The sequence below is a fragment of the Hydra vulgaris genome, chromosome 04, assembly GCF_038396675.1.
Source record: "Hydra vulgaris chromosome 04, alternate assembly HydraT2T_AEP".
Lineage (NCBI taxonomy): Eukaryota > Metazoa > Cnidaria > Hydrozoa > Anthoathecata > Hydridae > Hydra > Hydra vulgaris.
Genome location: NC_088923.1, coordinates 36,910,677 through 36,935,000, shown reverse-complemented (window position 1 = coordinate 36,935,000; position 24,324 = coordinate 36,910,677). Strand labels below are relative to the sequence as shown.

Below are 24,324 nucleotides of genomic sequence, written 5' to 3'. Positions count from 1 at the left end.
AGGCAAAATTTTTTAACAAAATCACTATGTTCTTTTGGATGTTTAGGCATTTTAAATGAATGCTTCAAATAAAAACTTCTGATATGGATTGATAATATTGGCATGATATATTGGTCATATTAATCAAATGTCAATATGATGGCTATAAACATGCTTTCAGTTTGTATATCAACGCGTGCAAAGAGTTATTATGCAACTGTTAACAATTAGCAACTGCTAGCTCTTACTAATTGTTAATAAGGTTGCTTTGCTTTGTTTTTATTTCAATAAAAATGTAAATAGAAAGTAATGAAAATTACTTATCCGTCTGTAAATTTCAATGTTAAACAAACATTTTTAAAAACTTTACAAAAAAAATTGATAAATCTATCACAAACATTTCTGAAAATCTAAATACAGGGTCATGCGCATGATTTTGTGGTGTTCGAAATGATCCCCCAAATCCCCCCTAGGGTATAGTTCCTAAAAACACTTTTCAATTTTTTGCTTGTTTTTTATTAAACTAGATCAAAATTCATCGACAGATTTCAAATAACATCAAAAAAAATTCTGAATGAAGACGTAAATTAGTTTTACGTCTTGCATTCGAATAACTATTTAAATAAAAAACATAAACATTTAATAAAAATGTTTACTATTATTTTAATTTTAAAATTTTGATTTAAATAATCTGTTAATTTAACTTTTACCAAAGGATTATAGTTTTTAAAGTGATTTTAAAGTGCCTTTTAAATTAAAGATAATTAAAGAAGAGATAGTTACAGTTATATATAGATAGTTACAGTTATATATATATATATATATATATATATATATATATATATATATATATATATATATACATACATTAATATATGTTTAAACAATTTTAAAATATATTCTACAAAATAGAGTGCTCAATGTTCTTAAAAGAACAGAGCAATCACTTAAGTGTTTTTTTCATTTAACACTGTGTTTCATCAATAAAGACACATCAGAAATTTCTGATAAATCTTTATTAATGAAACAGCATTAAATGAAAAAAAATTTTGTTAAGTGATTTTCTACTAATTTATATATATATATATATATATATATATATATATATATATATATATATATATATATATATATATATATTTATGTATGCTTCCTGCATGTTTTATTTAAGTCATTTGATGTATGTAGACTCCCTGCAAGAGCTCTAAGAGTTAAGAAAAATGAGGACGACAATAAATTGCTGTCCTTTAACTCTTAGAGGTCGGCATCAGATTGGCAAATAAAAATTTGGCGCAAAGGAGTAACTATGAAACATAGAAATGAGATTTGCGATTTTTTGCTGACCTCAAACACTTTTAGGTCAGCAGTTAGGGCAGCATTTGTTAATGTTGACCCTCGTTCCGAGGGCTGCTGCTAATAAATGGGTTGATATTTGACTAATGTGAAGGCTAGGTTTGATAAAAGATAGCAGTGGTCAGGTTTGTGAGCAGGGCTTCATAAACATTGATACATCCTAAATATTTATACAATTTTATTTGAAATTCGTATTAGATTTTGTAAATATATACAAAATATAACATTTTGTATATATATACAAGATGTTATATTTTGTTATATATGTATATATATATATATATATATATATATATATATATATATATATGTATATATATATATATATATATATATATATATATATATATATATATATATATATATATATGTGTGTACATATATATGTGTATATATATATACAGCCCTCGGAATTAGGGTCGGCATTCGGCAATGCCAACCTAACTGCCAACCTAGAAGTGTTTGAGGTCGGCAAAAAGTTGCTGACCTCGTTTCTATGCTTTATGGTAAGACCTTTGTATTAAGTTTTATTTGCTGACCTGATGTTGATCTCTAAAAGAATGTCGGCTAATAATTGCTGACCTCATTTTTCCTAATTCCATGGGTTGATATATAAATGTGTATATATATGTATATATATATATATATATATATATATATATATATATATATATATATATATATATATATATATATATATATATATATATATATATATATATATATATATATATATATATATATATATATATATATATATATATATATAAAGAGTTTGATTATTTGAAAAAATACAACTTTGTGATGGAACTTAAAGTTTCATGCCCTTCGGCAATCATCAGCCATATCTTATTCTTTAAATAAAGAAAAAACCGTTAAAAAATACAGAATACAGAAATTGACAGAAAAAACATAACAAAGCAATGGAATGAGTTCTGACGTCAAAACAAACAAACAAACAATATTAATTAGAAAATTGATCAATCACCCGTGTCGAATAGGGCGAGAAGAAATTTGTTTCGATGCCTGCACTTGGATAGCATTTCACTTTTTTTGTTTAGTAGATTTTTATTTTTGGAAAATAGAATTTCATATTTTTCGTTTGTGCATAGTTTGCAGGACTTCGTGGTTGGGTTGTAAGCATTGCATTGCCTAATTTTTTTCCATTTAACAACTGGGTTTAAGTTAGCATCTTTTAATTTCCAAAATTCTTTTGATAACTCGGTGTCGTTTTTGTACTTTAGAATGTTAAATGATTTTATATGGTTGGCATATCTAATTTTGAATGGTGTTTCACTTATACCGATGTAGTATTTGTTGACAGGAGTGTTGGTAGGATTATTGGAATTTATATTGGCTTGGTATATAATGTTTTTTGTTAAGCATTGGTTTGATAAAGGGCAGGTATTTTTATTAAGGCAATTGCAGTTGGTTTTAGGTGAAATTTTTTTGTTGTTCATAATTTGTTGATTGTGTGCGTTTAAAAAAGACTTCATATTCGGCATACAGCTATAGCTTATTTTTATTGTGTTTCTGTTAAAAATTTTGTGGAGTCTGTGATTTATTGGGAAGTGTTTGTTGATCAAGGTTAAAAAGCTTTTTCCTATATTAGTGCTAACATTTTTGCTGAAAGGAGGGTTGAACCATATGATGTTGCGTTTACGGTTTTTGGTATGAGGTAAATTTAAATTAGGGTGATATGAAAGTTTGTGATTAAAACCGGATCTTAATAGCGCGTCATTGTACATAGGAGTAGATCTTTGGAAAATTTCTTCACTTGACGAATTTGCAGACAATCTTAACTCAACTGAATGCGGAAGCTGCTTTAAAATATTAGGCAGGTGGTTCGAATCAGCATGAATATAGTTTAAAGAATTTCCGGGCTTAGAATCTGGTTGGAAAGTATGATCATTAAGATTTAATGTGACGTCAAGGTAATTTATAATTTTCATATTGCACTGTATTGATATAGTGAGTTCGTTTTTTTTTAATATTTCAACAAAATGTTTTTTGATTTTTTCCATTTGGGGGCCACTTATTTTTTTAAAAATTGCTAAACCATCATCGCGGTATAATCCGAAATCATTTTTATTATAAAATTGTGCAATTTGAAACAAAAGATATATTCCCACAAGTTCACAAACTTCAGCACCGTCAAATGCTCCCATTGAAACATCGAATAAACCGCTTGATTTTTTTATCCAAACTTGATCATCATTAAATAATAATGATTTTCGTGCGTGATAGATCAATGTTTTTTGGTTAGGTTCAATGTTTAGATGTTGCTCGGCAAAACGAATAGCGTTATTAAGGAGTTTTTCTGTTATCGAAGGGTAAAAATCAACAATATCAAAAATAAAGAATTTATAAAGGTGTTTATCACTGATGCAATTAAACCAGTTTGTGGTATCTTGGGTTTTTTTCCACTGATTGAGATGAAGTTTCTTTGCAAGTTCAGAGTTTTTATTGGAAAGTATAACTTTACTGATTCTTCCGATTTCATTTTTGGCGGGGTTTAATAAACGGACAGTTGGATTATTTGTAAAGTTTTCTTTATGATCTTTTAATTTTATAAAACAATTTGAAGAAGTATTAATGTCGATTTTATTGAAAGCGTCGTGATTTTTTAATATCCGTTTACCTTCTTTATTTATTTGACTTTTTATTTTTGTATTCGATTTTTTGTATGTTGAGGTGATAGCATTTGTAAGCAAATGGGTATAATTTTCTTTAGATATATTATATAAGTTGGATGTTTTATCAGAAAAAGTATATGAAAGTTTACTATTGCGTATGGTAGATATGTCATCTTTTAACTTGTTTTGGAAATTATTGTATACTTTACGAAATTTAATGTTTTTTATAAGATCTATCAGGTCGTTTTCAAATGCAAACATATCAGAAATTTGTTTGGGATAATTTGATGATTTTATGCCGTAAATGTTATAAAAATTATTTTCCTTACTTTTTTGATCTTTATTAAGAAAGAAGAAAGCTTTCCATCTCATTCTTTTTATTAATGCTTCGGTTTTATCAAGTAATTGTATTCTGTAGTTCTTTATTGATGGAATCGGAATGTTCTTGATTGAATAATTCAAGTTAGTTTTTTTCATTGCGTAGACGACTTGAGAAGAGTGCTCGACGTATGGAGCTAATTGATGTTGTTTTATTGTAGCAAGTTATGATACAAAGTCTCTTGTTCGTTGGAGAGTGATCAATATTAAGTAAATTGTTTACAAAATAGATCAGTATTAATATATAAAGAGTTTGATTATTTGAAAAAATACAACTTTGTGATGGAACTTAAAGTTTCATGCCCTTCGGCAATCATCAGCCATATTTTATTATTTAAATAAAGAATAATCAAACTCTTTATATATTAATACTGATCTATTGTTTGCAAAACATGACCAGTTTGAAAACATATCGCTTGACATAGCTAGAAGAAAAAAAAATGTTTGTATGACTTTTATATGCATTAAAGGTTAATAATTTTTTTATATATAGGTTAATAAATAGGTTAATAATTTTAATAACTTATGTCATCCATCAAAAATATTACATTTGGGATTTAAAAAGATTAACTTTTATAATATAAATGCATTAAAAACAGACTTTTTGTAAATGAAACACATGGATGACATAAGATTCAGAAAAATTAAACATTCATAGATAAGTGTTCCAATATTCAACAATCCAGCCTAAATATAAGTCAGACAATCTTAGTTTTCCCAAGACAGGTTTTTCGTAAACATCGCAAAAAACAGAAAAGTGATCACAAATCATTGGAAATATTTTAACAATATTTGTTTTTATTCTGTTTAATGTAATTACTTTTCCAACAAGGAATAATAGATCTTTTTTATTTTTTTGATTTGAAGATGAAAACGTTTAGAGAAAAAAAAATCTCTTAACATGCTGAGACCTAAATCATCTGCATCCTCATTACTCAACATATCCATCCATAACATTGTTCAACATAACTACCTTAACCTTCAATGACAAACCTTGTCCTTGTCATTCACTATTTCTAATTTCTGTCTAAAATCATGGCTGCTTTTTTTGTATTGTTAGAGTCACACCACACATCCATCTAATTATCATCTTCTATACCATATAAAAGTTATTTTATTGTTATGCAAATATGTAAGGATATTGGATGTCAACATATATATATAAACAGCAAAGATACAATAGTGATCAATATTTTAGACTTTGTAAAAATTTCCTTTTTCTTTGCACTTTTAATATAAAAAAATTTTGTTTCTAGAATACTTTTATGAGTTTAACTGAATCATTTTGTTGACAATTAAAAAATATAAATAAAAACCGTTTTTTAATGATTGTTATTCTAACATTTTAAGACTTGTAATAAGTTGTTGAGTAATTAACCAAAAGTTAAATTTCAACAAATTGAGATTTACGATATTTTTACAGGTTGACAATTTTTAAAGTCTAATTTTTTTTTTTAACAAGTTTTTATTCTTATCAGTGACTGGTTTGATATTTTCTAATTTTTAAAGCTAGTTTATACTGATTTCTTTGTTTTGTTTTAAAATATAGTTTTTTTGTTGATAACGAGTCAAAGTTATTAAACCCCCTGTCTATGAGTTAATAAACCAAATTAATAAACCTTTGGGGTAGAAAATTTTTGGAAAGTTAATAAATGTCCCCTCCCGTTTGTTATGCACAAAAGAGTAATAGAAAAAGTAGAGTATTAGTTTGAAACCATAATGAAAAGTTTCATAATTGCTTCATTGTACCTTGGTTACAGAATGAAGGAGGTTCAGTGGGGATCTGGAGTTGTATTACATATGACAGACCAAGACTATGCTACTTATATGCTGGTAAAATTAAATGGTACAAATTCATTGAGGTGCTTGGAAATCCTTTGATTCTAACCCGAGATTTTTTTTGGAGATAAGCTTGAATCCTTTAATCCTTAGCTTGAAGAGATTTTAGCATTTATGGTATAAAAGTTGTTTTTGTGCTTTAAGTTGACACAGTTAATACACTTTAATTAAAAACCATTAAAATATACAAGGAAACTAAATTAAAAAAAAAAACCCTTAAAAACTCAACTTAAACTAGCATGTTGCTTTTTTTTTTTTAGTTAGCAATGTTTTTATTTTATTTCTTTACTGATTTTATCATTTGATTTAATTGATTTAATTTTATTAATGTTTTTTTATTTTTGTTTTACCAACTGATTATTTATGGGTTTGTGCAATGGAGTGTACAAGTCAGCTGATGTATGTGCAACATACATCAACTGACTTGAATAGGTAGAACATAAAAGGATTATTAATAAGATTATGATAAAAGGACATACATTGACTGACCTTATTCTTTTTTCCAAACTGATTCACTCCTAAAAAGGCTAAGAGTAAACACTATAAAGTTGTGGATTACTAAAAAAAGAAGAATAGTGTAAAGAGCAGGGAAACAGCTGACAGAAGGTTAAAAAGTTGAAAGTTGCATTCAGGATCAAGGATTAAATCTTAAGGTACCCTGAAAAGTTACTGAAAATAAAGAAGAGTGTTGCCCTTCGAGGATAACTTTGATATTGCGGTGAAAATAAAACGATTTGATAATCTCAAAAATTTTACCAGATACACCATATGAAGCAAGCTTATGGAGAAGGTTAGCATGCAAACTTTTTTAAAAGCTTTAGATATGTCAAGAGCAATACCCCTTATCTTGCTGCCTCCATCTTGCATCCTCCTAATGCATAACAGAGTCTTTCAGTTACAACAATTAAAAAGTCAGTCGTAGAACAAGAAGATCAAAAACCATATTGATTGTCAGTGAATAAGTTATTAGACTCAAAAAGGGATGTTAGAAGTGTTTTGATTAAAAACTCAAAGACCTTGTTAATAATAGAGAGAAGACTGATTAGACCAAAAACTATAAAACACTAAAAACCAGCATTATCACCAAGTTCTCTAAACCTATCATTCACTAATGTTCTTGGTCTTTGAAGTAACTTTTCTTTTGTCGAGTCTTATCTCTTGCAAAGTTCACCAGGTCTACTTACTCTTTGTGAGACTAATTTGAGTTCAACTGTTTCATCTTGCAATCTTAGTGTTGATGGTTATCTTCCTTTAATTTGTAAAGACTTCAATAGTCACATGCTTGGCCTGGGTTTTTACATTCGTAAGAATTCACCCATTTGTCGTGAAACTAGGTTTGAATCCACAGACTATTATTTCATGTGCTTTCGTTTAGCACCACTTCACTCTATCACCTTTCTCTTTGTTCTATATCACTCTCCTTCATCTCAAGACTGCACTCTTTTTGATGTTATTTCTGATCAATCCCTAACTCAAATAGTCAACTTTCCAACTCGCTTTCCAGACAACCCGAATCATTTACGTTCTCTACTCGACTTATGTCTTTTTTCTGATCCTAGTCAGTGCTCAGTTTCTCCAAATTCACCCTTAGGTGCTTCTGATCACAGTTTGATCTCTCTAAAACTAGTATCTCATTCTTCTTCATCACCTGAATCCCCCTATCATTGTACCTCTTACAATTACCCTAAAGCTGGCTGGGACTCTTTCTGTGTTTTCTTTGTGATGACCCTTGGGTAGAAATCTTTCGTGTTCCTGTCGCCAAATGTGCCTCTTACATAACTTTGTGGATTCAGGCTGGCATGGAATCTTTTGTTCCCTCTCGATGATTTCAGGTCAAGCCTCACTCTCCTCCAAGGCTTTCCTCACATTGTGCTGCTGGGATTGCCAATTGAAACCGTTACTTCCATATCTATCAGCAAAACAGTTCTTTAGAAAACAGACTGTTTATTACTGCTAGAAACCATTGTAAAAAGGTTTTGTATAACGCCAAAGCCTGCTATTCTCAGGTTATGAAATCTCGTATTTCATCACAAAAATTAGGCTCTCGTGACTTCTGGAGAATCTTTAATAGTATTAATAATAAGGGCAAATTCCATCTCTTTTGTATGGTTCAGACTTTGTCACCTCACCTAAAGACAAAGCTGAATTGTTTACTATAAATTTTTCATCAATATCATCTCTTGATTGCACTAGTTGCGTTCTACCTGATATTGCCAACAAACAGGTTGATCCATTGCTTGACATTCATATCACTCCAGCTTCTGTATCTAAAGTGATTTCCTGCTTAGACTCTTCTACAGCTTGTGGCCCGTTCAACATACCTGTTATTGTCTTGCAGATGTGTTCTCCGAAGCAATTGCACAAGAAGATGAAAACCTTGGAGTATATTGAGGCTTGACTTAAATTGGACAACTTGATTTAAAAGTTTCCATACCTGCCTGGATCCAGGAGGTTACATAAGAGGCACATTATCAGTGGAGAAACAAAGAATATCAGCTCAAAGATCATCACTAAAACAATTGCAATAAAAATCCCAGTCAGCCTTAGGGTAGTAATAGGTAGTGTGATGATAGGGTGAGTCTGAAGAAGAAGTACAAGATAAAAGATTTATAGAGATCGCTGCATGATCTGAACCACCTAAAGAAAAACAAGGAGAAACTGAATACAAGCTAGGGTCAGAGACAAGACACAGATGAAGGAGTAAAAGGGATTATTATTGTCTGTGAATTGAGTCACAAAGTGACTATCTTAGTAAGAGGTTAAGAAGTTATGAGCTTTAGTGCTAAAAGGATTAGTGGAGTCAGGGTCAGAGACAAGCCATTCAGTGTGATGAGCACTAAAGTCACTAATAACAACAATGTTGGCAGAGTGGTAAAGTGAAAAGTCTCAGCTAATTAGAGATTAGAGATTACATCTAAAAGAGTACTTGAGAATAAGGAGATCAATAAAGAACAAAGAGAAATGTAGTTGATTTTAGAGATGCAGTAAATAATGATGGATTCAAACCTAATTTCTTGATAAATTAGGGAATTGATGCCCAAGTATTCGTCCAAGCCAAGCATGTGACTATTGGGGCAAAAGTAGTAGGATAGTAGCCATCAATACTGATTTCCGAAGAAAAAAGACCCAAGTTCAAATTAGTCTCACAAAGAGCAAGCAAGTCTCGTGAATTTTGAAAGAGATAAGATTTGACTGATAGAAAGTTACTTTCAAGCCACAAATATTTGTAAAAGATGTATTGAAACACTGGTGGTGATGGTTTTAAGTTTAATATTATTGTTTACTTTGAGCATGGTTTAAATAATTTCTACAGCACAACTCAGAAATTTAAGGTTTAAGTTTACTATCCGAGTAAGTACACAAAAAATGTTAATAATTATAGTAAGTGGGGCATCTGGACACCTCATTTTCATATTTAGAAAAATCTGGGAGGTATCACATTTTTAGAGAATTGATAATGAAAATCTGTTAAAAAGTCATTTTTTTTGTATTTAAAAAAACTAAATATACTGACAGAATAGTAAAGTTAACATAAAATAACTCTATATTCCAACTTTTTATGCATTTTTAATTTTGTATTTATACATCAACATCATTAGTCTGCTTTAAGTTGGCAAAAAAAAGTTTAGATACACTTAAAACTGATTTAGGAACATAGTATGTTTAGTAAAGTAGAACATACTAATAGTATATAAGTATTTAATAGTATATAATAGAAGAGTAGTATGCATAGTTGCCTAGTAACCTAAAATATTAATAATAATAACATAATAAATATTAAATAAAATATTTTAAAATCATTTATACTAATATATTTTTATTTTATTTTTGAATGAATTTACAAATTTTTTTCAACTTAAGATTTCAATTATGTTTGTGTTTTGATGTACAATTTCTGTATGTTCAATAAATTATTTGAACTGAACACTTCAGCAATTCTTTTGCTTCTTTGCTTATGTTTGTTGCTGTACTGCAAAACTCCAAACTTGTTTATTACACTTGGAATGGCAAGGTTCAGATGTCTGCTCATTAAACTGCATAAGGCCACTCAAATTAACAAATGTTTCCAGAGGTGCGGTTACAACATGTACTTTCCAGGTAACCATGAGCTGTTTATCTAAAAACTAAAAATTTTTACAAGAAATATGTTTATTAATAACTTGGTTTCAAACACAAAGGTTAAAGAATACAGCGGTTACCACTCTGCAACAGTCTTGCACATCTTTATAACTTTGTGTAAAAACTTTCAGTTAAAATTGAGTAGTTTTGGTCAAGTTTATAGCCAAAGACACCATGAACAACCTTATTAAACTTTCTCATTTTTTCCAAGAGAGGATACAGTTCACAGGCATTATCATCTCAAGTTTGTCACAACTTTTAAGTATCTCTCTACATGTGTTTCCTTTAAATGTTCCTCCATGGTAACCTTTTTGAAGGCATTCAATGCTCTTGACCCAATCTATAAATCCAGACCAAAGCTGCATTATAAATTCTGCCAAATGGTTAACAAATCCTATCAGAAGGTGAAGTTCTGGTAATAGAACTTCTCTTATTATACTTAGGGATTTGTCTTCTATCTTGAGCAGACAGGGATTAATAACATTCTAAATATGTGGAAATAATAATTTTTTATCCTTTTAAAAATGATAAATTTGTGATGAATGATATATTTTAGAAAAATTTACAATATACTTATTTATTTATACCTTATACTTCTTCATTTTTTTCACCAGATTTCATTACAAAATCCAGAAATGTTGTAATATCTTCAGTATATACTAAATCTCTCTTCACTGTAGCATAATTGTTATCTTTTTCCTTTTCTTGAATGTCTAATAATTCAGCGACATAGTAGTGGAAAAGTAGTTTACTTTTTCTCCATGTTTGACTCTTTGCACAACTTTTTTTGACTTTACACCACTTTTCCTAAAAGTTTTTAACATTTCATTAGACTTAAACTGACTAAGTCCTAAGGTATTTACCAAAGCTTCTACCTCATTATTAGAAGTCTTTCTCTCATTACTTAAATGGAGTAATCATATATATGGAGTACCAAGTGTTATATAAGACAAGTGTATAAGACAAGAATAATAGTTTATCATAAGATAAACTGTTATTTTAAGAATACATATTATAGATTTAACAATATTTTACCTGTTCTGAGAATGGCCTGAGCTCCTAGACTTTGCTCTTGATCGGAATAAGTTTGTTTAAGAAAGGAAGATGCTACCTGTTTCTTTACTTTTTTGGAAATTTTAGAAATACTCTCAGAAAGATTTGTGCTAGCCTTAAAAGGTGAACATTTGTGGGGTTTACCTTTAGCAATTTCACAGTAGCATGTTTGGCAAAGTTTCAGTGTTGAGCTAATTCCCTTTTTCATACTTTTATTTAATAATCTATCTAATTACCTGTATATACTGAATAATATCTTCGAATCGATAGAGGTTTACAAGCTAGACAAATCAGCATTTTTCCATTTTAGAGTAACTGTGGCTGCAATAGTTTTTCCAGCCTTACAGAGATAAAAGTTTTTCTTACAACCTGGGCATAATCCTGTAGGGTAGGCAAATACTTTCAGTGTAAACTCAGGCTTACAGAAAACTTGAACAAGACCTTTTAAATTTTTATTAACTGGAATGCATTTGTTGTTTTTTTCGAGGCAGCAACAGCAGATGATCTTTTGAAAATGTACATGATCTCTTTTAAAATTGTATTCTCTACTCTCTTTTGAGAGCAGAAGAGCCATAGATGTAATATATTAGGTATCTATAATAATATAATTGTTTATGCGACACAAAGATCACAAAAAGTGACCAACGGAGCTGTCTAGTTATGTAGACCTGGGAGATGTGAAAATAAAAACAGATTGTAAAAATCATCAGAAAATATAAAATGTGTGACAAGACTTTTGTGAAGTAGAAAAACGAAGAATAGACGATAAGGGGGCATGGGGAAAACTATGGAAACAACTAATGCTCTAGTCACTCTGTGTGTAGAACATATGCAACAAAGAACAAATATTTGATATACTGATTTAAAGACTGTTGATGTCTACAGGTGTGATGATGTAGTGCATTAGTATGTTCCGTTTGGTCATCTTGTATGGTCTCAGTTTGTTTTCGTTCACTTTCAAATCGGGTGAATAGAAAGCTAAACACACTCACTCCTTGCACTTATAGGCTTGCACATCAGAGCCAGACATAAGACCTACAGATTGGATTTCAATTAATCGAGTGCACACATTAGTCACCATAGGCCACAATCCATCACTCTTAGCCAAAAGAGCTGCTACCCCGTGCTGGTGTTGAATGATATGCTATGGAGTGAGATTTTAGATCCGAGCACATAGTCAGCGAGCGTTGATCTGACGTGCATTGTGGAGCTTCAGAATGAACGTGTGCGTGAGTGTCAGCGTAGTCATTAGATTATTGAGCGTCGTACCACATCCAGCGGGATAGTCTAATGTCCGTTTTGTCTTTGTGGTGTACATTTGAAAAAGTCAGGGCTTACCAGCCACAAAAGAATAAATTTGTTTGTTTATGCGACACAATGGTCGCAAAAAATGACCAATGGAGCCGTCCAGTTATGTAGACCTGGGAGAAAATGTGAAAATAGATGTAGATTGTAGATGATGTCATTGGATGAGAATCATTAATGGATGTAAAGACTATTTTGTAGGAGGAATAAAATTTTTTGACTCAAGGATAGGGTGAACAATAACTCATGCTCTAGTCATCCTAATCAAATGATAAAACAATGGTCTATGAGTAAAAAAGTCAATATAGATCCTCTGGTTTATTAATGGCAACCATGGCTAAAATTATCGCACCATACAAAAACATAATAAAATAAAATAAGTAGATAACAAAATATTAAACAAAATAGTATAAAAAATGATAGTACGAGCAATATAACAAGAAAAAATAGGCTAATAAATGTGCTACTATTTATGGTCTAAACTCTAGATAATAAATTGAAAACTGATAATAATCTTTGTGACATAAAAGTATATAAATGTCGTTAATGTAACAAATTCATAATATAAAGCTCACAAAGCGCTATAATACGTGGGTGTAAGAGGTAAAAAAATGTTGGCGCTATGATAACCAATCAGAATTAAGTAGTAGATAATGGTGATCCCCCTCCTCAGGAATGCACTGGGATCACCAATGACAATTCGGAGAGCCCAAGACCTGCACTAACGCCACTCGTCAGCAGCGTGTCCTTGCAACAGATCTCATTGCCTGCACTCTACATCATGCTAGTCAATATTGCAATATAATAGGACTACACTACAAAAGCCAAAAATCCCAATCCCTATCCCAGTTTTTAATACAGCTCCAACATTCTTAGAGATCTCATGAGGGTGGTTAAGGATGCGCATGGTGTGAATATAAACAAATATGTAAATACATATAAATATCATGTACACTTACACCAGAAGAGACAAACGTGCGCACATGCATGTGTGCACATGTATTAAAATAAACAATTTTAATGTATAGAAATAACACAAAGCAAATAGAAAATAAAAATTAATAGTTATGAGTAACTTACCGTTTCTTTTATGGCTAAAATGTGTCTTATAAATATAATAAGTAAATACCACTCATAAACATTGAAACTAAGTTAAGATGGTTTGTGGTTAGTACATAAGTAGTTAGTAGAAAATGTTGTAATTCCAATAGTATGGGAAATATAAATCTTGCCTGATAAGTAGAGACAATAGCTATCTCACAAAACAGACTCAGATAAATTAAAAAATGATTAGCTAGAAATAAAAAAATACAAACATATAATCAGCAGACAGAGAATAGTGAGAAAATAAACAGATGAGACAATAAATGTGATTTTTTACTAAAAGCTAACCACTGAAAAATGTAACGTTGAAAAACAATGGTATCAACAAAATGACCAAAGAATGTTAGTGAAGACTGTATAGTGCAAACCATAACAAACTAACTTAGCAACGTAAGATCAAGAAAACTGGATAGAAACAAAAAACCTAATGAGATCGTGATATGTCTAAACTTTAGTAAGTAAAGTTTTTAAACTCTAGTAGTTTAGTTCAGTACATTCCAACTAAGAATACATTTGTTATAAAAATACGCTAATATGTATTTTTGTGGAAAATTTTGGCTCTGTTATGCTTCTCACAAATATACGGTCTCATTCACACATTATCACACAAATCTGAATAAATGTACCAGGATAAGGTCAAAAAAAGATTATGAACAAAAGTATATAATAAAGAACAAATATTTGATATGCTGATTTTAGAGACTGTTGATGTCTACAGGTGTGATGGTGTAGTGCATTAGTATGTACCGTTTGGTCATCTTGTATGGTCTCAGTTTGTTTTCGTTCACTTTCAAATCGGGTGAATAGAAAGCTAAACACACTCACTCCTTGCGCTTATGGGCTAGCACATCAGAGCCAGACGTAAGACCTACAGAATGGATTTCAATTGATCGAATGCTTACAATAGTCACCATAGGCCACAAGCTATCACTCTTAGCCAATAGAGCTGCTGCCCATGTGCTGGTGTGGAAATATGTGCTATGGAGTGTTTACAGAAAGCTTGAACCAGACCTTCCAAATTTTTATTAACTGGAATGTGTTTGTTGTTCTTTTCAAGGCAGCAACACCAGATGATCTTTTGAAAATGTACATGATCTCTTTTAAAATGATATTCTCTACTCTCTTTTGAGAGCAGGAGAGCCATAGATTTAATATATTAGGTATCTATAATAATATATGGGTATTTATATCATAATATAGGTATCTATAATAAAATAAAAATAAAAAAGCATAGTCAAAAATAAATATTTTTATTACAAAATCTTTTTTTGACCAACTTTGAGTATTCTAATGATATTTATGTATAAATATTAGATTAAAGACCTTGAAAAATTGGTATATTAACTTTTTTTTAAATAAATTTCAATTGTCTGTAAGTATATTTAGTATTTTTAAATACGAAAAAAATGACTTTTTAGCAGATTTTTAATGTCAATTTTCTAAAAATTTAATACCTCCTACATTTTTCTAAATATTAAAAAAAGTGAAGTGTCCAGATTCATCATCCTAGGCAAGCAACAATGTAACACAGGTTTAGATTATTTCCTGCCTAGAATGATGAATGAAAAATGAATCCTACAAGATAGCAGGGCATGGTGTAGTACTGTACTGGATTACATATTACCAGTAACAGAAGTCACTTCTGTAAGCAGTACTTTAAAATACTGAACAGGAGATTTTATAATTTTGTTGGGAAAAAAATTATCTTAAAAGGAATACTGGAAATTAAGGTGAGTATATGTTATAAAGCTTAAGCCACTAGTTGGTGACTAAGCTAACACTACACCAGAGATTCAAGCAGAAAACAAACATACACATAATAACTTAGAGTAAACACCATGCTTGAAGTGTAGATAGATCACAAACATACATATAGTAACTTATGGGAGAATGAACATTGTGCAGGGATAAAAACAGAAAACAAAAATATAATAATTAATGGGCAGATAAACACTGCACCAGAGGTTAAGACAGAAAAAAAACATACATATAGTAACTTACAAGTGAATGAACATTGTACCATAGGTACAATGTTCATTCACTTGTAAGTTACTATAAGACAGAACACAAAAATATATAGTAAATTACTGGTGAGCTAACACAGTAGCTAAGACACCTCAAACTATCACTAACAATATAACAGCCAAAAATAGATACTATTACAGACATGGCATAATAGATAGTATTGATAACAGGAAGTACCCTACTTCTATTCTGCATAGAAAGCGAATCCTACAAAGTAGCAGCACATAGAATAGGTTGCATTAGATTACATATTGCCATGGTGATTTATGATCTTACATGTAACCTGATACAATTACGGAAACCTAAATGGGTAACATGCAAGGAAGGTTTGGGCAGGTAGTCTATCAGTAAAAAAAGTATTTTTTCAAGTTTTTAAACTTGTTTTGATCTTCTATATTAAGTTTTTTTTTTTAAATATGTTTATATTTTATGGGAGTTAAAAACGACCAACATATATATATATATATATATATATATATATATATATATATATATATATATATATATATATATATATATATATATATATATATATATATATATATATATATATTATTTATTATTATTATTATTATTATTATTAATAAGTTACACGGAACAATACATGAACCATAAGTTCATCATTAACTAGCAAAGCTAGTTCATATAGCAGCATTGAAGCAGCTATGGAAAATAATGTGCTATGGTAACTGTTTTAGATGTCTATATATATATATATATATATATATATATATATATATATATATATATATATATATATATATATATATATATATATATATATATATATATATAGTCTTTCATGGTAGTCGAAAAGTTTCTTTCATAAACTGTAGTTTTAAAGAGAGCACTTATAAAGCAGACCAGAAAAAATTTAAAAACTCAAATGATTTTTTTTTTCTTAAATAATAGACTGCCTGCCCCAACCAAATCCTCAGTCGATGTAGCAGCACTCTGTTGCAAGTTAGGCTATAAGATAACCAATGTAGCAACACTCAATTGCAAATCAGGCTATAAGATAGTCAATGTAGCAATGCTTCTTGTAGCAGCAGGCTATAAGATAGTTGATGTAGCAACACTCCACGCATGTTTAAAATTTTTTTTTTCAAGAAAACAAAAGCAAAGACTCTATTAATTAAAAAAAGCTTTCTAGTCATTATTATTGCGGTTTTTAAAAAAATGATAAAACTTAATGTACTTTAATTGTTTTAACTTTTCGATGACAATCAAATGTAGCTTAATTGTCGAGGTAGCAAAATTGTTGTTAAAAAAGACTTTTTTTACATTAAAAATCTCTTTCGACAACAAGATAAGGATATATATATAAAATATAATATAATGTCATGTATTTGCAACTAAAATACAAGTACTCTAGTATGTATAGGAGTCCTCAATAATAAATAAATAGGATTTATTTAAATTATATATATATATATATAATACTATTTAGTGTAAAATGTTATTTTATTAGACTACATTTAGAAGAGTTACATATATATATACATTTTAATATTTTCATTAATATTGTTATTGGAGATATTAGTTTATCTTTAAGAAAGTATTTGTTATATTTTTTTATTTAAAAAGCTTCCATCCACCAGTAGTCATGGAATAAAAGAATCAGCTATAAAGTGCAAGTTGACATGTTTGCTATGGTTAGGAACTTCTGATTTGAAACATAATATCTTGTTGCATGCTCCAAAAGGTTACACACATCTAAATGTAAGATTTATTTAGACAATTTTAAAATGAATTTACAAAAGTACAAAATGAAAGAAAAATATTTTGTCTTTACATACATACATACATACATACATACATACATACATACATACATACATACATACATACATACATACATACATACATACATACATACATACATACATACATACATACATACATACATACATACATACATACATACATACATACATACATACATACATACATACATACATACATACATACATACATGTATGTATGTATGTATGATACCCCAGTAGTTGCTGGAATTAAAGTAGAGTGTTATACATTAAGGGCAACTTTAATACTACAGTTAAAAAAAGATAATTCAACAATTTTAAAACCTTTACCAGTTAGACCAAAGTTAGCTTATGAAGTAAACCAGTATATCATCCAGTATTCCATCAAATAGCTGTAATAGTTTTTAATATCAACACTTCAGCGATAGAATAAGAGCAAGCAGAAAGTTAATTAAATTAATTAAAACAGGTTAAGTTAAGCACTTATTAGATACTTAAGAGTGTATTGAAGAAAGTTCTAGAAAACACTTTTGTATGACTATGACAAGGATGTTGTCTGGATGACAGATAGTCGTAAGGGTTGAGAGAAATAACTTTAACAATGGAATTCAGTAATTTGGATATTGATTAACCTATTTCTCTGGACTGACAAGAGGAGTCTGGTAATTAGATACAAAAGTCAAATTAGAGGAAAACTTCTTTGCAAATAGTTCTGTTTTATCCTTGGGAAAGTTAATAAACCAAGTACATAGAGGTAACATGCTAAACTTTTCAGTTAATTACTCTTTTGAATATTTTCTAAAAGTCTCTAGAACCTTTTGAAGTAAAATATAATTGTAAGTAAACTTAGAATATTGGAGCCAAGTGTCAGACCTTTTTGCATTAATTTTTGCAAAAGCAAAAAGATGTTTGTTTTCAAAAGAGTTGTTTTAATAATTTTTTTTTGTGATTAAGATAAAAAAGTTATTACGGTTCAAAATAGTAGTTGCAAATAGAGGTGAAAACCATGGAGTTAAATGCAGCTTGACTTGAAACTGACAAAAAGAAAAATAGTCTCCATACCTGCCTAGTAGGCACAATTATAAGCAAAGTGAAAAAAGACATCAGCCTAAGCATTTGTTGCTTATATATTTATATATATATATATAAATATATAAATAAAAAAAAAATATATTCTTTTATTTATGTATATATTTATTTATTTATTGTAGTTTTTATGTAAATACTTCTTGGTCAAAAGTGCTCAATACCAATGTAGAGCAATATATAATAAAAACTAAATAATTATAATACTCGATTTATTTCAAGCATAACTCGGAGTTTCACGCAAACTTGCGATTGTCAGATGTTGCAAATCTTAAAAATAACAACAACAAAATATATTTAAAATACTGTGGAGCGTCCTTTTTTATGGCATTAAAGTTATTGATCATGAACATATTTTCATGGCGACACTTAGATGCAAGTTCATTTCGTTTGTTTAACAAAGGTAACCTTTGTAAAACAAATGTAAGTTCATTTTGTTTATTGTTATTTTTAAGATTTGTAACATCTGATGATAGCAAGTTGCGTGAAACTCTGAGTTATGTATGAAAAAAATTATTTAGTTTTTTCTATATATTCAACATACAATTACAATTAAAGATATTATATATATATATGTATATATATATATATAAAAAAAAGCCTTCATTTGATAATTGCGAATAGCATTAATATATATATATATATATATATATATATATATATATATATATATATATATATATATATATATATATATATATATATATATATATATATATATATATATATATGTATACATATATATGTATACATATATATGTATATATGTATATATTTATATATAAATATATATATATATATATATATATATAAATATGTGTAATATAATTTGCGCTCAATGCAGAGTTAAGCAAATTATATTATGAAAAATTAAGTAATAACACCTAGTAATTAGAGAAACATGACTTTGAGTTTCACGCCACTATATGGTATATAGTACATATACAATATAGTACATGTACCAGGTATGCACTGCTATCTCTAAGGCCAATGAGATGCTTGGCATGCTTAAAAGAACATTTATCCTTTTAAGCATGCCATTTCGTGCAATGTAGCGTTATGGAAAAAATTATGCATAACCTACATCCGTCCTCATCTTAAAATTATAATCATATAAATTCTCTGATTCAAGTTGGAACCCACATACAATTAAAGATATAAATATTCAATTATACAAAATCTCCAAATATCATAAAAAAATATCAAAATATATCCCAATTTCAAAATATATCCAAGATAAAATGTCCAAATATCCGAAAATACAATTAAAGATATAAATATAAGAGTCCAGAGATGCGCCACTAAAATAGCTCATAGTATAAAGCATCTAGCTTATAAAAAAGACTTTGCATTTTAGACCTGACCACACTCAAATAAAGACATTCTTGTGGAGATCAAATCTGGTAAAGAAACTGTTAGCTGGCACCACTCCAATCTTGCCTATGAGATTGTACTTGCCTATGAGATTGCAAATGCTAAAAGCCTAAACGCCTTTAAGAATCAGTTGAACATGTTCCAAAAAAACCACCACTGTGCCGCTAAAGCGCTATATGCAATATGATAAAGTTGCATTGCAGTTAACTAACTAACTACTATAGGAATATGTACTATATGGTACATATACTATATATGTAACTTATTGTACCATGTGATGACCTTCTTGGGGGTGAAACTCAGAGTCATGTTTCCTTAATTGCCAGGCGATACTTAATTTTAAATAATATATATATATATATACATGTATATAGTTAATCAAATAATTTTAAAGCTTACCTATCCTCTGCCATCTGAGCTTTATTATTCAGTTGTTCAAAACTTCACATTGCGAGCACATATATATCAAGCAAGAGAGTTGATTGGAATGGATGATACTGGTGTCTCAGGTTTGATTTTTTTGCTTTTGAAAACTTTGATTTTTTTTGTATTTTAAATTTTTTTTTATAATTTATAAAAAAGTTGGAATTTATTATGAGTTTTATGTATAAAATAGAATTTTTCATAGAATAATTTTGTTGTTGTTGGAATTTATTGTAATTTACTATTGCAGTTATATTACTTTATAAAGGTTTTGTGAAGTTTAATAATAAAAATACTAAAATAAGATTCAAAATCTTTTATCTGTTTTAAATGAATTTTAGACTTGCAAGTTTTTTTCTTAATTGATTCTTAAAAAATATAAAAATATTTTTAATGTGTCAAGTTGGTTGGATTAAAATTTATTGGTAAATATTTATTTTAGATGCATTTAGTCGTGTAATATTAAACAATCATGCTGGTGATACTAATATTATACAACAAACAAGATGCCCAACATGGAATCAGACCATTTTATTTCAAAATCTCAAGCTTTATGGAGATATTGAATTTGTTTTAAGTAATCCACCAATCATAATTGTTGAGATTTTTGATTATGATTCAGAGGTATTTTTATTATTTAAAGTTTTAGTGTGCTAGAATTCTTAATCTGCTAGAATTCTTTTTATATTTAGGTGAGGATTTGTAAATATTAAAAAAGACAATTGTTGCACTGGCAAAAAATAACAATTTGTCCTTAACATGTTAAAAAAATGTTTTTTTTTAAGATTCTGATATTTGTTATATATGTATACATATATATATATAGAAGATATATATAAATATATATATATATATATATATATATATAATATATGTATATATATATATATATATATATATATATATATATATATATATATATATATATATATATATATATATATATATATATATATATATATATATATATATATATATATATATATATATATATATATATATATATATATGAAGACCTCAGTGGAAAAACCGGCGTTGTCACATTTAAAAAGTATTGAGAAAGTATTTGTTGATCATTAATAAATGTCTTTATTTAAAGCAAAGAAAAAAAAATTTTTGTATAAAAAATTACAAAATGTTTTGTTTTTAAATAAATTTTAAATAAAATAATTATAATATAAATTTTTTTAAATTGCTTAGTTTCATTTGCTTTAAATAAAGACTTTTATTAATGATCAATAAATACTTTCTCAATACTTTTTAAATGTGACAACGCCGGTTTTTCCACTGAGGTCTTCATATATATATATATATATATATATATATATATATATATATATATATATATATATATATATATATATATATATATATATATATATATTTATATATATTCATATATATATATATATATATATATATATATATATATATATATATATATATTCATATATATATATATATATATATATATATATATATATATATATATATATATATATATATATATATATATATGTATATATATATACAGTGAGAAAAGAATTTAATCGTACAAAGTAATTTTTGCATTTTATTTTGCAAAAACTTGCTTTTATCTTGATTAATAATGAATTTTTTTTTAATTTATTTAAAAAAAATTCTTTTCATTTAAATTTATTATGGCTTTTTCTTATTTATAATTAATCAGTAAAAATATAAGAAAATGTGTTTGTTATACAATTTTTGATTTTTTACTTACACAGGTATTAATTTGCGTGCACAAAAATTAATTGTACGACCTGTTTTATTATTTGTTATGAATGTTTATGGTTTTTTTAATTTATAAAATATCAATTTTATTATTGAGTTTATATTTCTAGAATATTATTTTCAGCAATTAACAACATTTTTGATAAAAAAGGTCATTAAAAACTTTGTTCATTGAACATTATGGCCCCCAAAGGTAAATATTTAAATACTACTCAACAAAAACTTGTTATAGACTTGGTTAAACAAGGCAATACTTGTAAAAAAGTTGAAGAACTTACAAATATTCCATCATTTGGAATATTTGTACATCAGTTGGAACCTTTGTAAATAAATACAAACAATATAAAACATTTGAAATTTGTACTGGATGAGGAGAAAGCTGAAGACAACCTCACAAGATGATAAAGAAATTTTAAGAATGATAAAAAAAATTCGGTTTGAAAGTGCAAAAAATATAGCAAATCATCTGAAAAACTTACCAGGAAACACAATTTGACTAACATCAATTAGAAATCGCATTTATAAAGCAGGGTTTAGTGGATGTATAGCTTGGAAATAACCGTTTTTATGAAAAAATCATATGAATAGAAGAATAAATTTTGCAAAAAAGTATTATTTAAAGCCAGCATCATTTTGAAAAAAAGTGCTTTGGTCCAATGAATCCAAGTTTAATTTAAAAAAACCTGATTGTGCCTAGAGAGTTTGGCGAAAGAGGGGTGAAGCATTTAATTTGAGTTGCACAAGAGGAACAGTTAAACATGGTGGTGGAAGTGTAATGTTATGGGCTTTTATGGCATGGAATGGTGTAGGTAAACAAGAATTTATTGATAAATCTATGAATGCTGATTTGTATAACAATATATTAAAATGAAATTTAAAATCTTCTGCTAAAAGACATAGATTGGGAAACCGTTTTTTATTTCAATAAGACAATGATCCAAAGCATAGTGCTAAAAAATCTAAAACCTTTTTTGATGAAAATGGCATAAATGTTTTAGAATGGCCTTCACAGAGTCCAGATTTGAATTCGATAGAGCATTTATGGACTTTATTAGATAAGAAAATAAGTAATAGAGCATTTATTAAAAAAGAAGATTTGGAGGAAGCTGTTGTTAAATCATGGTCTAACGTTGACAATAATCAAATCAAATGTCTAATAGAATCAATGCCAAAATGCTTTGTTGGATATAATTAAAGCAAAAGTAGGACCAACTAAATGTTAAAGTGTATTAATAAAATACAAAACTTGAAACTGTTTCTCAGTTATTTTAATAAACTAGTATTTTTTCTTAGCTTTAACCTATAAAGTTTTTCTTGTACAATTATTTTATGTGCAAGTGTTTTTATCCCCTTCTTTTTGTTTCAAATTCTTAACCAGGTAATTCAAAAGCATAAGGACAAATTTAACAATGTTTTTGAAGGTTTTTTACCAAATGAATAATTGGAGAAAAAAAAATCTTTTTAATTACTGCATGATACAGTATTTTATTCAAAGATGTTAATTTTATTGAAAAATTACTTTGTACGATTAAATTCTGTTCTTACTGTATGTAAAACCACAGTTATGTACAGTCAGATTTTGTTCAGTTGCCATCGAGTGACTAAAAGTAAAAATTTAGCTTAAATTTATTAAAAATTTAGTTGCCCATAAATGTTTTTAGTTGTGCGTTACCATTTTTAGAAAAATTTTGCATTATGTGTGTTTCTTGTACAGTTAAGTCATTTTTGCATATATGTAAAAATATAAAGCATACATGCTATGGGTAAACTAGAAAATATTTTTGAAAACCAAAATAATTATTGTAAACTATTGATAAAAATTGCTTTTCTAATTTCAGAAAATGCACACGTTGGGATGAGTGACTTTAGTTTTCTCTAATGCACTTATTTTACAAGTAACTTTTTATTAATACTCTAGAAAAGTTATTCGTAAAGTCTTTAAAAAAATGAAAAAGGAGTTCACAAGAAAGTTTTTGATTCAATTTGGCTTTTCAACTGAGACTTTTCAACGGGAGTTTTGTTGTCCATGCACAGTGGGTCAAAAATGACATTTTCTAGCCAAAACCTCTAAAACCAAAATTTTTTTATTTTTTTTAATTAGAAACAGTTTATTATATTGAAAAACATAATTT

At 28.2% G+C, this 24,324-nt stretch overlaps 1 protein-coding gene across 6 annotated transcripts in view; it reads left to right on the top strand.

Moving 5' to 3' along the window:
* Positions 1-24,324, top strand: part of LOC101239749 (otoferlin) — a 209,604-nt gene that overhangs the window by 105,569 nt on the left and 79,711 nt on the right. For all 6 annotated transcript variants that reach the window (XM_065796214.1, XM_065796217.1, XM_065796218.1 and 3 more), the window contains 3 exons: positions 17,379-17,513; positions 20,412-20,526; positions 20,883-21,064. In XM_065796214.1, coding sequence (XP_065652286.1) covers positions 17,379-17,513; positions 20,412-20,526; positions 20,883-21,064 — 432 coding nt within the window. The remainder of the gene's footprint in view (positions 1-17,378; positions 17,514-20,411; positions 20,527-20,882; positions 21,065-24,324) is intronic.